This window comes from Aspergillus clavatus, genomic scaffold (assembly GCF_000002715.2).
Source record: "Aspergillus clavatus NRRL 1 1099423829805 genomic scaffold, whole genome shotgun sequence".
Lineage (NCBI taxonomy): Eukaryota > Fungi > Ascomycota > Eurotiomycetes > Eurotiales > Aspergillaceae > Aspergillus > Aspergillus clavatus.
The window spans coordinates 535046-550210 of NW_001517094.1; the positions used below are offsets into that span (position 1 = coordinate 535046).

General features: G+C 47.4%; 2 protein-coding genes across 2 annotated transcripts, besides 3 other annotated features; both read right to left on the reverse strand.

Annotated features, from left to right (window-relative positions):
* Positions 1-118: 118 nt before the first annotated feature.
* On the reverse strand, positions 119-1831 carry ACLA_019840 (putative JmjC domain protein; the record flags this gene model as incomplete). The annotated part of the gene is made up of 1 exon (XM_001268704.1): positions 119-1831. One exon carries the CDS (start codon positions 1829-1831, stop codon positions 119-121), a length of 1713 nt encoding a protein of 570 aa, XP_001268705.1.
* A 468-nt stretch (positions 1832-2299) lies between these two features.
* Positions 2300-4000, reverse strand: ACLA_019850 (GTP-binding protein Obg; the record flags this gene model as incomplete). The annotated part of the gene is made up of 1 exon (XM_001268705.1): positions 2300-4000. One exon carries the CDS (start codon positions 3998-4000, stop codon positions 2300-2302), a length of 1701 nt encoding a protein of 566 aa, XP_001268706.1.
* Positions 4001-7709: 3709 nt separating this feature from the next.
* Positions 7710-7740: a microsatellite.
* Positions 7741-8276: 536 nt separating this feature from the next.
* Positions 8277-8329: a microsatellite.
* Positions 8330-13008: 4679 nt separating this feature from the next.
* Positions 13009-13033: a microsatellite.
* Positions 13034-15165: the final 2132 nt, after the last annotated feature.

The window sequence follows — 15165 nt, forward strand, 5'->3', positions numbered from 1 at the left end:
GGTTTCATTTCCGATTCAACAAATAATCATTCCCCGTAGGCGTGGTATTTTCTAGTCATCATTCATAACCTCATCATCAGACTGGGGTTGAAGGTAATAATTAACCCACTGGACCGATCTATTCCCACCAAAAACTAACACTGATCCCCGCCTTCAGGCCACGGACATAATGCCACCACCCTACAGGAATGTACAAGCACTCTCCCTCCTTAAGCATGGTCTCTACGTACTCTGCCTCCAGGAAACCTGGCCACATTGCATCCCACTGTTCGGATTCGGCGGGGGAGAGCTCGATGGCCGCCAAATCGACCTGTGAAGTGTTCGACATGTCGATAAGCTGGGCCTGGGCCTCGACTCTGGCCTCGGATCCCTTCCCCTGCAGCTGAGCGGCGTCCGATGAGGTATGTGCGATGTTGGCTGCAGAGGAGGAATTGACCGCCTCCATGCCCTTCGGGTAGATCTGCGAGGCTGGAGTGTGCGGTGGGTACAGACGGATATATTTCGCGCCGACCACTTGGACCAAGATATTGTGGTATGGGTCGTGGTGGAGGGGAGATATTGTCCAGGAAGGGCCGATCCAGGTATTGATGATGGGGTCGCTGGGGACTCCCAGGAGCGAATCTTCGTCACCGAGGGTTCCTCGCTCATTGTTCGCTTTGCCCTCTGTTTGCGCTTCGTGTCCAATGGCCGGTGCGGAATGTGCATTCATCGCTGCAAGTTTCTCCTCTCGTTCCCGCTGCTTTTTTACGTAGACTGGCGTTCCTGGTTCGGGGCCAGGAGGCTCGATGTAGCAGTAATCAGGGATGCAGATATCCTTCCGTAGCGCGGGAATTTGGGAAAGTAGGTCATGCTGCGCCATGTATCCAGTCTGACCAGCGTCCTCGTCGCTATCACCCGCACTCCCGTCCGATCGCCCCGTCTCTCCCCTCCAGAGATACCGGTCGACAAATTTCCCAAACTCCATGATCCGCTGGCCCCATCCCTCGTCCGTATACGACCTACCTACCTCCACGGGAACAAGCCTCCGTCCGCCAAAGGTGCGGTCGAGCCAGTAGTCCCGCGAGGCCCATGGCCGGGTCGACAGAGCGGGCCAGTGGTCTACTGCGTCGGTGATCACTAACGGTGTCCGAACGTGGTGGATGTGGTGCTCGATCGCGTCGAAAGAGGGCGCAGAGACGCGGGGAATGGGGTGTTTCAGGTGCATTGGTGGCACCATATCCGGCGGGAAGAGGGGAGGGGAGAGCTTTCTGCGCTTCGAGAAGTGATTGTCAGGCTCTGAGTCGCTGGAGTTATCAGGAAAGTGCGGCGCCGTCTTCGCATCTAGAGGGGTGCGCGTCGCGAGCTGTAGGGCAGAGAAGAGAGATTCGACCAGACTCTCGCGAAGGGGAGCGCCCGTCATAATCAGTGCGTTGTCGAGGGTGTGGATTGCGGACACCAGCCACGGAGCGTCTGCAGCGAGCCCGTAAGTTCCATTCTGCATTTTGCTTGCGGTCTGATTGTACGCTGAGGGTATAGCAGCGCCATTTGCTACTGCGGAACCATTTTTCAGAGCTGTGCTGTCGCATGCGAAGCCAAAGTGATCGCAGATCATGCGACAGACTTTGGCGATGCTGGCGTCCGTGTAAAGCCTTCGCCAGCAGGTTTTCACATCCTTGAACGGGAACACGCGAAGTTTCGCGTCTGCAAGCTCAAGAGCGCGATCTGGCTGTTTTAGCGCTTCACAAAGTGCTGCGGAGTCATGGTCAAAACACTCGAGAATAGGATCTTCGGGGCTTGGGTGGGCAATGGCGTCCAGTGCGTCCGCGACGAGGGATCGGAGATGCTCCGCCATGTCTATGTATATGAGATTGAGATGAGCATCGGAGGAGAGGATGGCACGCTTTACAAAATTGAGTGTTAGTAGGTCCCGAAAAGAAGCTGTAATGGTGCTTGGTAGGTCATCACGATGAGTTGTTGTTTCTGTGTGGTGTTTACTCTCAATTTCTCCTTCAGTTTCAACATCCACCAGCGGGAGAAACATACGTCATCACAGAAAGTTCAAACCAAACATACAGTTGGGACTGATCGTTGATGAGGTCTAAGATACAACTCATCTTTGATATCCAGAATATGTAAACATGGATTTTATTATGTGAGAGGTAGCTGTTGCCGAAGAAGAGTGCCAGTAGTTGTATATTTTGCGAGAAATATATAAATCTATTTACACCTGAACAGATGAACCCCCTTTGGCAGAACGTCACATATAGTACATGTTATAATACAGAAAGCCGCCTCATTTGGTGGAGACGTCAATGTAGACTCAGTCCAATAGTTCCATCACGAGCTGAGGAATACGACCAACACCCTCACCTTTGATGGCGCTCACCGGAACAGCGCAGACTTTCGCCCTCCAGCCATCAGAATGTCCACCGGGATGCTCAGCTTCGCCCTTCTGGACGGCAGTGAGATAGTCCCGCAGAATCTTGAATCTTTCCTGAGTTTCAGGCAGATCAGCCTTGGTGGCCACAACAAACCACGGTTTCGTATGGATAGGAGGCAGTTCGAGCGATGGGAGTTCCTTTGAACTGGAAGGGAACTCCGTAGGAGTACCGAATGGTGAATCAGAGTCTTCCAATCCGTTTTGTGCTCTCAGCTCAGGTAAGCCCTCGCCTAATTTCCAAGAAAAAGGATCTTCCTCTCCTTCAGAGGCAAGCTCAATGTTTCGGACCCTTTCGTATTCACCAAGTTCGTGCCACAAATTCCGAAGGCCCTGCACAGGATCCCCAGCACTCAGATCCACCACAAAAGCCAGGATACCGGCGCGCTCTATGTGGCGCAAAAACCCTAAGCCAAGGCCACGGTCCAGATGAGCGCCTTCGATCAGACCTGGGATGTCTGCTATGGTGAAGTTAGTCCGGCGAACCTTGCCTCTGGACTCCACCAGAGGTCGTCCTTTGTGGTCGTCGATGACCACCGTCCCAATATTGGGGGAGAGAGTAGTAAACTCCCAGTTCCCTATCCGCGTGCGACTGTTGGTCAATGACCGGAGAAGTGTGCTTTTTCCTGCATTCGGCTTCCCGACCAGACCAACATCCGCAAGCAGCTTCAACTCGAACTCGAGCTCCAAGCGCATGCCCCCTTCGCCCCTCGACGCGAACTTGGGCCGGCCGATAGAACGAGATACCCAATGTGGATTACCCAATCCACCGACACCTCCTGCAGCGAGCAGGATTGGCTTGTCCATCGGTTTCGAGAGATCGAGATGTATGGGCGCCTTGGGCTCCATGGCAGCGATATTCTGTTTGCGCGGCGGATTTCTTGGGAATACGGTGGTCAAGAAATCGGACGCTTTCGACCCCGGATAAAGCACCCAGCGGTCATGGCGAATAGAGGGTAGCCCGATCTCGTCCAGCTCATCCACTTCCACGGCAGCAGGCGCCTTTCGACGCTTCCATTCCTCGGCGACCGGATCGTAGCGGCTAACCTCGCGCACCACTGTCCCTACAGGGACTTGAAGCAGAACATCCTCTCCTCGCCTGCCTCCTTTGCTCTTTCCTTGGCCATTCCTCCCTCTTTCGGCCTTGATGACTCCCCGGCGAGCAAGTTTGTGTAGGCTTGTGATGCCCTCAACAGCTTGAATGTAGATGCCCCCGCCGCTGCCACCGTCGCCACCGTTCGGCGGTCCTTCTTCCACATATTTTTCGCGAAGGAACGAAACACAGCCGCTTCCGCCCGACCCAGCATATAAAGTCGACCGACATTTATCCTGAAATATGAACCGAGAGTATTCGTCTGGTGGTGGATTTAAGTGGGAGAGATCGGGAGCTCCTTCAACATCTTGAATGTTCTGAGGTACCGATGAACGGTATGACAGTCGCGGAGAACTACTTTCTTCACTGTAGTGTCGAGCAGATCCCAGAAGCACGTTTGAGCATCTCCTTGATGCGTAACGTGGCCTAGTGGTTTGTCGGAAGAGGAGAGAGGGAAACGAGAATAGAGGACTTGTTTGAGACGTCATCATTTTAATTGGTAGGCTCAAATTCGATCATCTTGGATGGACAAACGACTAATTCAGAATGAAAGCATTATATTCGTCCATAAAAAGTCATGCCCTTATTCCGTGTTGGAAAGAAATATTTACATGAAGCCGATTGCTACAACAATTTGCCAGAAACTCACTCTCGGATAAAGACACGTGATCTTATAGTCACATGGAGATAGCAGCTAGACTAAATGCCTTGCAGCCTTGCAGTGACCTTAATCTGTTAATCAACCTTGAATCTTGGGAATAGCAGCAAGCTGGCGATGATCCCATGGCCAGCTGTCAGCAGTCACGATGATCGCTCGCAGAGAATCTGAAATGATTCCAGGCTCCAGGTCGTTGCACGATTGTGGCTTAGCAAGAGCACCAATCCGATAGAATTGCCAACTGCGATGCAGTAACTGGCAACAACAAGGCACCTCTCACCAGAGCCATATTGTACGTATCAACTATCAACTAGACCTAGACAGTGGCGAGTCAGAATTCGATCCGTCAAGATGTGACGATGACAGATGAAAATAGCCAATAAGACGGGTCGGAAATGGTGATCCGGTTCGATTCTATCGAAAGCCTGTCAATATGAAATCCTGGATAATTTCAATAATGATCACACCTGGTCTGACTTTCTGGTGGTCTGCTGGTAAGCTCAGTCGCAAGGGCTAGATGCAGGTCTAGCTGCGCGGAGCTAGGAAGCCAAGGATGCAAAAGTACATGATTTGCGATCACCTTGTCCACCGGCGCCTTCCTTGGTCGAAGATGGGGAAGTGGATCTTGAATTCAGCATGGAAAAATACACCATTAGTACCGACTACCGAGAGTACCTTTGACAGCGATGGAGTACTACGTATGGACGTGGGTGTCAGACTGCCAGCTTTACCTTTTCGCTAGCTTCATGCCAACATCTGCGGAGGTACAGTACACAGCATGCACTCTTACAACGGATTCTTGCCATCCCACCGTCTCAGAATACTTCTGTTCCATGCTATTACTTTTGTCTAGCTGACGGAACTATTGTGATTTGTGACCTAGGATGATTCCACGACCAACCCAGACTTGGTAACCTTCGTATAGTTACAAGCGTTGGCTTCCATCTGTGATATCCACAACAGACGGGACCACAGACGCCACTTTGGGAAGATTGACTTGCAGAGTCCTGAATAGATTACGCTGTGCCCATTAAGCATCGACGAAGGACGAATACTTCTGTATCACGCAAGGCACTAGCACGTCACCGTTGTCTTACAGATCGTCCTTCGTTGGGCATTGGTAAACCCGGTTAAATCCGCAGAGTCATCACGCTGACTGCCTTGAATTTTAAGTCGACTGAGGGCTCGAGATGCACACTACCCACAGGCAGACCAGGATCAGTAGTCATTGCAGCATTTTGCTATACTCTAGCCATCGGCTCACCGGACCAGCACCTGCTGAAGGCATCGACAACCATCAGACTGAGTTTTCAACGAACTGCGATGTAGGATTCTGGAGCCATGTTAGATCAGGAGATTGCACCCAGCACATTCGTACTACAGAGTACGGATACAAGCTACGAGTTCCCCGATAAACATCTTGCGGATGAAATCTTGTTCCCCGGCACCTGTCTGCCAGGGGCAGGTGATCATGGTCTGTACTGTGTAGTGTGTTCTTAGCCTGTCTCTAGAGTCTGTGAGCTACTTCCGCAAAACTACGTAGTATTAGTATCGCCTTCCGCAAATTTATACTGGCTCTACAAATTCCATCAAAAACCCGTGAAATATATCAAATCTTATAAAATTATTCAAGATCATATGTAAACAGATAGAGGAGAACCACACCTAGTAAAAATTAGATGTTAGGAGTTTTGGTGGTTGTTAAAAAGAAGGGCTTGGAATAGCTTCCTTCATTTCACCCCTTGTTAAGCAAACCTCTCTCAAAGATCTACCACCACCACTAAGAATCAAGGTAGGTAAGACCATAAATAGCTGCCGGGGTATCTAGAGAGGCAGGACTACCTCAGAAGATATCTCAGGCTTTATTTTAGGCAGAGATTATATAGCTTTTAAAGCCACCTGTATAGCATCTCCTATCCAGGGGGATAGATAGTTTTGCGGAAGTAGCTCACTGATTCTACTCGGTGACATTGATCCAACTCCAAGTAGATAAGCATAACTAATTTTGTTTTTTTTTGTTTTTTTTTCTTGCGTAAGCCCCCACGTTGACATTCAAGTCCAGTTCCTGACATCTTGCAGGATTGCGGCCCATCTTGCTTCCTCTGTAATCTGTATGTAGCTTACAGAAGGGAGCCCAACCTGTAAAACAGCGGTCTCAGTCATTCAGGCTTCGAGCGACGCCGTTTCGATATTCGAAGTTCGAGCTCACCTGAAATGCTGAAAATCACAGTTCCACAGTGGGATCGACCCATCTCCCGATAGACCAATGGGAAAGTGTTCCTGGCACCGCGGGAAAGGGGGGGGGCGTTCCTTATAATATCCTGGCATCCTGCAGCTCACATGATCCATGGCAGGTACAATAGTCGCTAGCACTAGACAGGGGCTAAACGAGAGTCAGTACTCAGTACCTAGAGCACTAACATTGTATACATAATACGGAGTGCCGTTGCCCGTTGTACCTTTGCCCCTTAAGCTGTAATATTTGTTTAATTCAGTAATTAGCATGGAGCAAGAGAGACCTAGCAAATGGACTAGATAGCAAAGGATGATGGAGGTCAGCAAATCAACCCGTCAGTTGTAACTTGTAAGTGTAACAAAGAGGAAATCGCCCTCGAGCGGACAAAAGTCTGAGCCCCACAGGTGGACTCTCGAAATGTTATCCATCACCGCGGCACCGGGTCGTACTTTCCGTTGCCGGACAAAAGTCTTCTCTCTAAGTACTGTCTGTACTAAGATACTAGGTAGATAGAGGTATCTACCCATTTACCCAGTCCTTTCGCGTTCTCTGATTGATACCGAGGACTGAAGTTGCCTGGTCCTGGATCCTGGTGTATCACTAGGTTACTAACACGGGTAACAAGAGTATCAGTACTGAATTATCACTATCTACTAACTACTTCGTAGGATCGTAGCATCGAAGGCTTTGTGGCTTGGCCGCTCTAGGAACGTAGAGGATACCAAGCTATGGAGGAATCAGCTGATGAACTGTATTCGACATTAAGTATGTCACTTGCCACTTGCCAGGTTGCCGACCTAACCGCACTTCGGTAGGCGAGGTCAAAAATGCCAGCATTATTGGTGATCCAAGCAAGAAGTTCGTATTTGCCCCTGGTGATAAAAAGACGGGATGGAGAAGTATGTACTTTACCCTTTACTGACCCCCATGGGCATTACGTCGTTGACTTACTAGTACTTTTACTCCATTAAATTCCACTACCGTTCAACAGTCGAGATCTCCACGCCGGTACAGGACTTGCATTCAGAGCTCAAGAGTTCAATCATATCATTCCCCACAAGGCAGTACGCATGTCCTCTCTCTCCCAGTCCCCTCCTTTGAATTGTGGAGAAACGGAACTTCTGTCTCGAGATCCCGATTATGGAAGTCTGGAGACTGGAAGACGGAAGTACCTACGCGGAACCACTAGGCAGAGCTCCAAGGACACAGATACCATGGATCGTACTTTTTAGCTTTCCGAGAATCCGAGTAGGAAAATCCCAGCAGGAAATGAATCAAAAAATCAGCCAAAGAAATAATATGGAATAAAAAAAAAAGAAAAGAAAAAGAAAAAAAAATGTCAACTTAATCCTTGTTTCATTGTCACATCAAACTAGTTAGATAGTAGTTCCATGACTGTTTAACCTACGGCGTCGAGGTTCCATGGATGATGTATTCGTACATCCTCAGCTGATGTTTACTGATTGGCCCGGGGAAGCCTGTCCGTTTGTCAGGATGTACCAAAAGTGGACTCTCAGATTTTATACTTCAGCTCTGGATTGTCGACTGATAATAATGCTCAGCTGTTTTCTTCGTTGGGTTTACTTACGTCGGATGGGAGGGTAACTACTACCTAGGGCGGGCATCGTCATTGCCTAACTATGCCGCCGTGGTGATACAGAGAGCGAATTCGATGGATGGAGATATGTGATCGACCGAGGAATGTGGCTCCTGACCGTCGGCAAGACGGAAGGAGGCCTTTTCGTACTTGTTCTGAGACCTGGCGACCGTACATAGTAGTACTGAGTCCTGTTTAGAAACTTTGAGCAAAAGAATTTCTGACCATAAAAATGAATTGAGTTATCTCTGATAATAATCTATCAGCCAGCCAGCCAAAGAGAAAAAGAAACAAAAAAAAAAAAAATTTAAAATAAAAAATCAAAAAAAGCCTGAAACCTTTTGCTGATTGAACGATTAGGATCAGCCACCCCAAGTCCGCCACAACCGCAAATATGTACATCTGTACTCCGTAGACTGTGTCAGATTGTCGGGATTCGAGATGGATGCACTTACTCATCAATGTGGCATGATGGGCAGTCGCGGTATGTTGATCTGATTCGTCTCGTGGAGAATCCCTTGGCTGATTCTCGGTTCTAGAAGGATTCGATACACGATTAGCTGATTTAGTAATGATCTAGGAATAATAAGTCCCAAGAATCAAGATCCAGGTACCAGCTAGTATGAACTCTAGGTACCCACTGGATAGTATTTATCATGAAACATACGTTCTGAAATCCAAATACCCACTTCCATGTACTCTGATCCCACCCTTGTACAGACTACATTACAGTTTACATATCTGCTATCATTATCGTTTGAGTATGAAGTCAGTATAGAGTATGGAATTATGAAAGCCAGCATGAGCTAAGAGCTGTGGGACTTCAATAAATGGACCCTCGACTTCAAGCTCTTGATGGAATGAATTGGGAGCTGGAACAGAATACAGGAAGCATTCCCCCCTTCATGTGGCGACGTCAAATTCCCCCGATTGAGATCCTACCGTCGGACCCGGCAAATTGGTGTGGCAGCTGCTTCTCCAGAGAGAGATCCACCAGTTATATTGTGCTCTCTTAGTCGGCTTGTTATGGTCATGTTTTGGGTGGCTTGTCGCTCAACGCTGAAGGCAGAGCCTGGTCAGGTAGTGATTACCTGGTATTGTCATGGGTGGTTCGGATCTCAGGCGCAGCCGTGATTGCATGAAGAGAAGGCTTGGTTGTTGTTGGCCCCAGTTCAAAACCGGAAGACTGGAAGTAAAAAGTACCATTGATCATCGGCTATCGTCAATCGAACCCACTCGCCAGCTAACATCGAACAATGAAAAAACGGTCTGAAACCGAAGCATCAGCTGATGTGATTCAGTTTTCTTGGTAAAAACAAGAGACATGAAACGGCCTAGTGGACAATAGTACTCGGTCTGAAGGGAATAAGGCAGTGACGGCTTCTCCTGTCCAGCTGTCAAGTGTCAACACGTTGATGAGTACAATGATGTAAGGGTGATCTGATGGAGGGGCCCACCGTTGTAGGTATCTATAGCCTAACCTAATCTATCACGGATTGTTGCGGGCAACCGCTGAGATAGTTTAGATCCAAGTCAAGGTCGGCTTCTCGGTATATCACCTTCGAAGCTAACGACCATGGTGAATTTTCGTGGGGCATCTCAATGCCCCGCTTCCAAGGGCACGTACCCCATGAGATGAAGAGGCGGCGAAGATTAAGATCGCATGGCATCTGCCAATTGATACAGAAATCCTTTGTCGCGGAAAGACCAGATACCAGTCTGTTGTGGCTATGTGTCCGATCGGGTATAGAAGGAGTTTGATCCAAAAGCGGTTGCTCTCACCGTATATGTCTTTTGGGTTGACATTCTGCAAGGCGAGCCAGGGCTGTTCCATGAAGGAGTCAGCTTATAGGCCAGCTGCATGCAATGGCCGCCATTTGATTTCTGCCCAAGCTACCACGATAGACACACGTTGCTCAGCAGCAAGCTAAAACCAGCATTGACAATCATCCTAGCCAGCAGCGAGAAGGTATTGGTCAGGGGTCAACGAGATTAGCAGGCAGCTGTGGTCAATCGTCTCATGTTGGTATTGTTGAATGTCCTGCATAAGTGAGAAGGAATGCCCCTCCTGCCCCTCCTCCCAGTACTTAGTCAGTTTAGTAGTTAGTCTATCCTTCACCGCTTACTGCCAGGTCTACCAATCCTGGGTTTTCTTTTTCCATTTTGTTTGTTCACAACGAAGATATTTGTCCATCGGATGCCTTGGCTATGACTGCAGGCGTGGTGATGAGGCCAATCACTTGCAGTTGCGCTGCAAATCGATCATATTATTGCCCATTGACATGATTTGATGTTGGTTAGCACATCCACTTGTTTCAAGGAGCTAGTTGGAAGCATGCGATACATTTCGCGCTATCATGCTGCATCAGCAACCTTGAGCCCAGCTGCGACGGGAAACATTCACATGACCATTCTTTAAGTGATGCCTCGTACTGGACGCTTAGCAACGTCATTTCTTGGTGTCTCTTTTCATTTCCGCTCCGAGCTGTCCGAATGGACGTTGAGATGGACACGACTGTAGGAACTCTCATGGTCTAAACAGTAGACTAGCCCGTTGGATGATTCATTTCTATACCAGGCCTTGTGCCTGTGGGTTAGATGAAACCTGGAAGTAAAGTGACGTCCGACACCGCTAGATCATATCACGGATCTCACCCGGAACTTCTCCGGATCGATCGTCTCTCTTCATGCCCACTTCTCACCCTTCCGCCTATTTCCCATGTATTCGACAATTGAGCGACGGGGGTATTGACCCTCTGCATCTTCTGCATGCAGACCGAAGCCCAACAGCGCATCACAGTAGACTCACACTTTCCCAGGCAAACATAACGGAATCATTATGGAAACAACGGTATTGGCCTTGAAGTGATCTGACACTTTGCTAGTTATTTGAAGTGGAATGTTCTAAGCGTAGTCAGCTGCTCTTTGAGCGGAAACATGGAAGTACTGTCAGCTTAGCTACTCTTCTCCGCTGCTAGTTACCATAAAGGTCTTTTCCATGATCATCTATCTATCAAACGGTGAACCAGGAATAATGGCGTTGGCAAGCCAAATTAGGTTGCATTTCCTCGCGTGGAGTACCCTGTTCGCATGTGCCTTGTTACAGCCCAGAAGCTGAGAAGACCTGTATCTGGTTTCAGACGTTGTACATAGAGTCAGGGCTGTTGGCAGTTATAATACAGTATGTATTATGTACGCCGACCTGCGAAGGACCGACTCAACCGAGATCATACAAAGGATTGTATTCCTGACTATCCCGATGAGCCTCCTAACGTTTTAGTGCTGATATGCCAGACATCTGTTGTTAAGTATAATGACGTCGTCGTCGAAGCAGCCATTGTCTTACGATACCTGCGCCCTACCAACACTGGGTCGGATCCTCCTGGTGAGACACTTGGGCAGGACCTGGTCGCTCAAGTATAGTAGTACCTTTCAGCTCCCCAAAATCCATCGATCGAGTGAGTGCGAGACGCTTACTTGCAGCCCGTTGTTGTTCGATTCAACTTCTCTACATGTTCTTTTCGATCCTTATTTGAACTCGCACTCGCGTGGCTCCAGATCTCAGCTGCACTAAGCCAGGCACTATAGGATCTACAGCGCGACACTATTTACCGGATGCAGCGGTAGTGGACTGCGGTATAGTTGATCAAATGATCTGTAAAAATGTAGTTACCCTGTATCTATCAGTATCACTGCATGAAGGATGGGTCATACCTCAACCATGTCTCCCTATTCTGGTATCTCGTCTCGTTCAACTCACAGCTCACGCATCTATGATAGTGCTAAGTGCCCAATATACATTTGGTTGATAGGTAAATTGATTCCAGTTCCTTGGTTCCTCCCAGCGCCGACCCGCCCTTAGCGCAATGGATATTCATCAATTAGACTTCGACCGTCAGCAGCGTTCCTCCTCTTCTTTGAAGTACACCAACGAGGAGGGTGTGAACTATGAAATTACACGTATCACTGCCTCTAGGTATCACTTATCCAAAGTAGAAAACCCTCGAGGTAATCTGGAATGTTACTCCATTTCTTTACTATTGGGTGTTGATAATAGAGACGACATGGATAGGCTTCAGAATCCCCATCAAACCACAGGTGATGGATGGATGGATGACTGACTGACTTTCGTGGGCATGCCAATAATACTACCAGATTATCAATCAGCCATGAGCTCCGACAGCTGTCAGTTCGAAAAGGTGCGGACCGAGAAACCGAAAGGGCAAGTGCAACGCCGACCGTAGCATCATCTAACCTGATGATTATTCCTGCAGTCTGCGATGCTGCTCGTCCTCTTCTTCATGCTACCTTAGTTTTGGCCATCGCCTTTTACGAAGTATCTTGCATCCCTCAATAGGCTGTCATGTAGTCAACAGATTCAAACGACCTCTGTCGTAATTTATGTTTTGTTTTTAATAATCCCAAATACTTATGTTAGGGAGTGCCTTCGCTAGTCAGTCGTCTGAGTCTAATATGACCTCTGTTTGGAGCGGAGAAACTTGCCCTGACCTGTACCCTGCTTGCACCTTTGGGGTACCTCATGTGCCTACGGGGCTCAGTACACTCTACAGGCATCACCCCAGCACTTGAGCAGCCAGCAATGGTGAATAGAGGCAACAGACAAGCTTCAGAAGCCTGTCAGAATTCTTTGTTTCTTTTTCAGGCCCCTCTCCCCCCATGTCAATTGTAACCATTCGTCAGCATTATACTTAATCAGATTGCCTCAGGCGATCATGTTATCAGTCCTGGCTTGATCAATCTCTGTTATCACTCCAGTATGTGTGTAGGTAAATTACCAGCAGGTAATAGTCCGAGGAAGTCCTAGGGTAATATTACACTGTAAAGACCACCTAAAAGATCAAGAATGAATCTACCAAATGAAGAAAGTTCGAAGTGAGCAGTCAACAAAATATAAAAATCCTCAATCTCATTAATATGAACTACTGGTAACTATGAGGTGCCAAATGTAAAAAAAAAAAAGAAGAATCAAATTACGAGACAGCACCTCTTCTTTTTTTTTTTTTTTTTTCTTTCCCCTCTTCTTTTCTGATATCTTTCTTTACATCCTCTCCATTCTGCTCTTTCGCACGCTGTAAATAAAAATTACTCCCTTTTTTCCTCCATTATTATTTCTTGGGCAAACTACTTTCCCCCCCCCCCCCTTTCTTCCTGCACCAGGACTCACTGACCGCTAAAAAGGGCAAGTAGGTAGTACACAGTCATAGATGGGTACACCGCATATTTCTCATTGCTTGTGAAGGACCTTGAGACTACTTCCTTACTCTCAATTGGTGCTATTCCTCTGGCCTGGACATGGAAGAAACAAAGAACAAAGGGCAGAAAATAAATAGAAGACTAAAATAAAACAAGTAAATATGGATCACATGTAGGAAATTGGGGTATCACTGATGCAGAATGCTCAGTTGAATCGACATGCATGTCATCAAGAGCATGAAATCGTTGCTGTCGATTGCTGCTGCCCTTTGTTTTACGAGGCTGTCACTGAATACAACCTGGGGTAGTCTTGTATTCTGTACGATACTCTGCTCGTACTCATACTCAGTTTCAACACTGGTCACAAATCACAATTCATCCGTTGAACTATTGAATTCCAAGCCGGGGAAGGGGAAAAGGGAAAAGGGAAAAAAAAAAAAAGATAAATTTCAATGTATGTATTTTACCAGGCAGTCATTTCCTACAGACTTACTACAGAGTACTCGTAGTCTCGCACATCAGTAGTCGACCAAGGGGTAAAAGGGTGAAGGCAAGACCTGGAGACGGAAAATGAAGAAATAGGTCAAGGGAGGGCGGCGGCAAAAAAAGACCCCATCTGAAGATAGAAACTTACTTGGTGGATGGTCTGAGTCAAGGACTCAGAGACTCAGAGTGATATCTATCATCTCACTAAGTCTCACCAAAACCATACTCTTGGAAAGCCGATCATCCTTGCCCTATGGCCCTATGGGTCTGTCTTTAGCGCGCTTCTAGATACACGCCTTTTGCTGTTCCCCGGAGCCCGGGGCTCAGGTCCATGGGTCAATCTGCGGCGGCGGCTCTCAACTGGGGAGGCAATCACACTGTACCTTAGTCTGTACTGACTCCCGTATCGTTCCTGATAGATTATTACGATTGTTATTCTGGTTTGTATTGTCATTGTTATTTTGGCTCCTTTTTATTTATTTATTTTTCCCTCTGAATTATCATGATTTTTGATCCTCCTGCTTCGGCCAATGTTTTTTCTATTTGACTTTGATCCGATTCCCCATTTTTCGCTTTTCTATTTTTTTTTTTTTTTTTTCCCCTTCCTTTCTGTTTCTTCCGTTCCCCCCTGTTTCCCCGTCAGGGATCAGGAAAATAGCAGTACTTTCACGATCCATATACTACAGATCATCAGGAGCAATCGGGCCTTTTTCCAGGTCACGCTGCTTGTAGTTTGTACTGCGGTTTGCACATATCAAGAAGCCCTCCAGCTACCTTTACTACAAAACCAACCTAACCTAGGTACCTACTCGTCTTACTATTGACGGGATCCGGTCCTTAGCGAATCCTGCCATCGTTTTAGGCTCCATGTCCCTTTTAAGATACTCAGAGTAGTCCTCCTTCATAGGTATTATTCCGGATTTACCTGGAAGGAGCAACTTAGCTTGGTTATGTGGTTCATACCTAAAGGTACACTAAGTAGAGAGGACCCAGTCGGATGCCCTCGATCCATATTCCATTGCCCTTCTTCCGCTTTACTCATAGTAGTAAGAGTAGCCCTGTCTAATTGTCTCTCCAAACTCTCTCGACTCTAGATAGATAGATATCCACTGCAAACATCATAGCTGAGAATCAAAGAGACATGAATGTGGATCCCACTAGTCTTTCCTTGACTGTTTGCTGTTGACTGCATCCTGCATCATTTTCGCTCTGTCGTCTGTACAGTTGTAACCAAAACGGGCTCCATCATGATTCTGGTTGTCCCAGATGCTGGACCGTTGACGTTTTGCCTTTTCCTTCCCCCTCCATTAATTATTTCTTTTTTTTATATTTCCTTTAATTTAATTTTTATAATATTCTTTTTATTGATTTCTGTTTGATCATGATTATTGATACTTTTTTATTATTTATTTCTCTTTTCTTTTATTTCTGTGCTTGATCAATGATCGCATATCTGATCCACTTC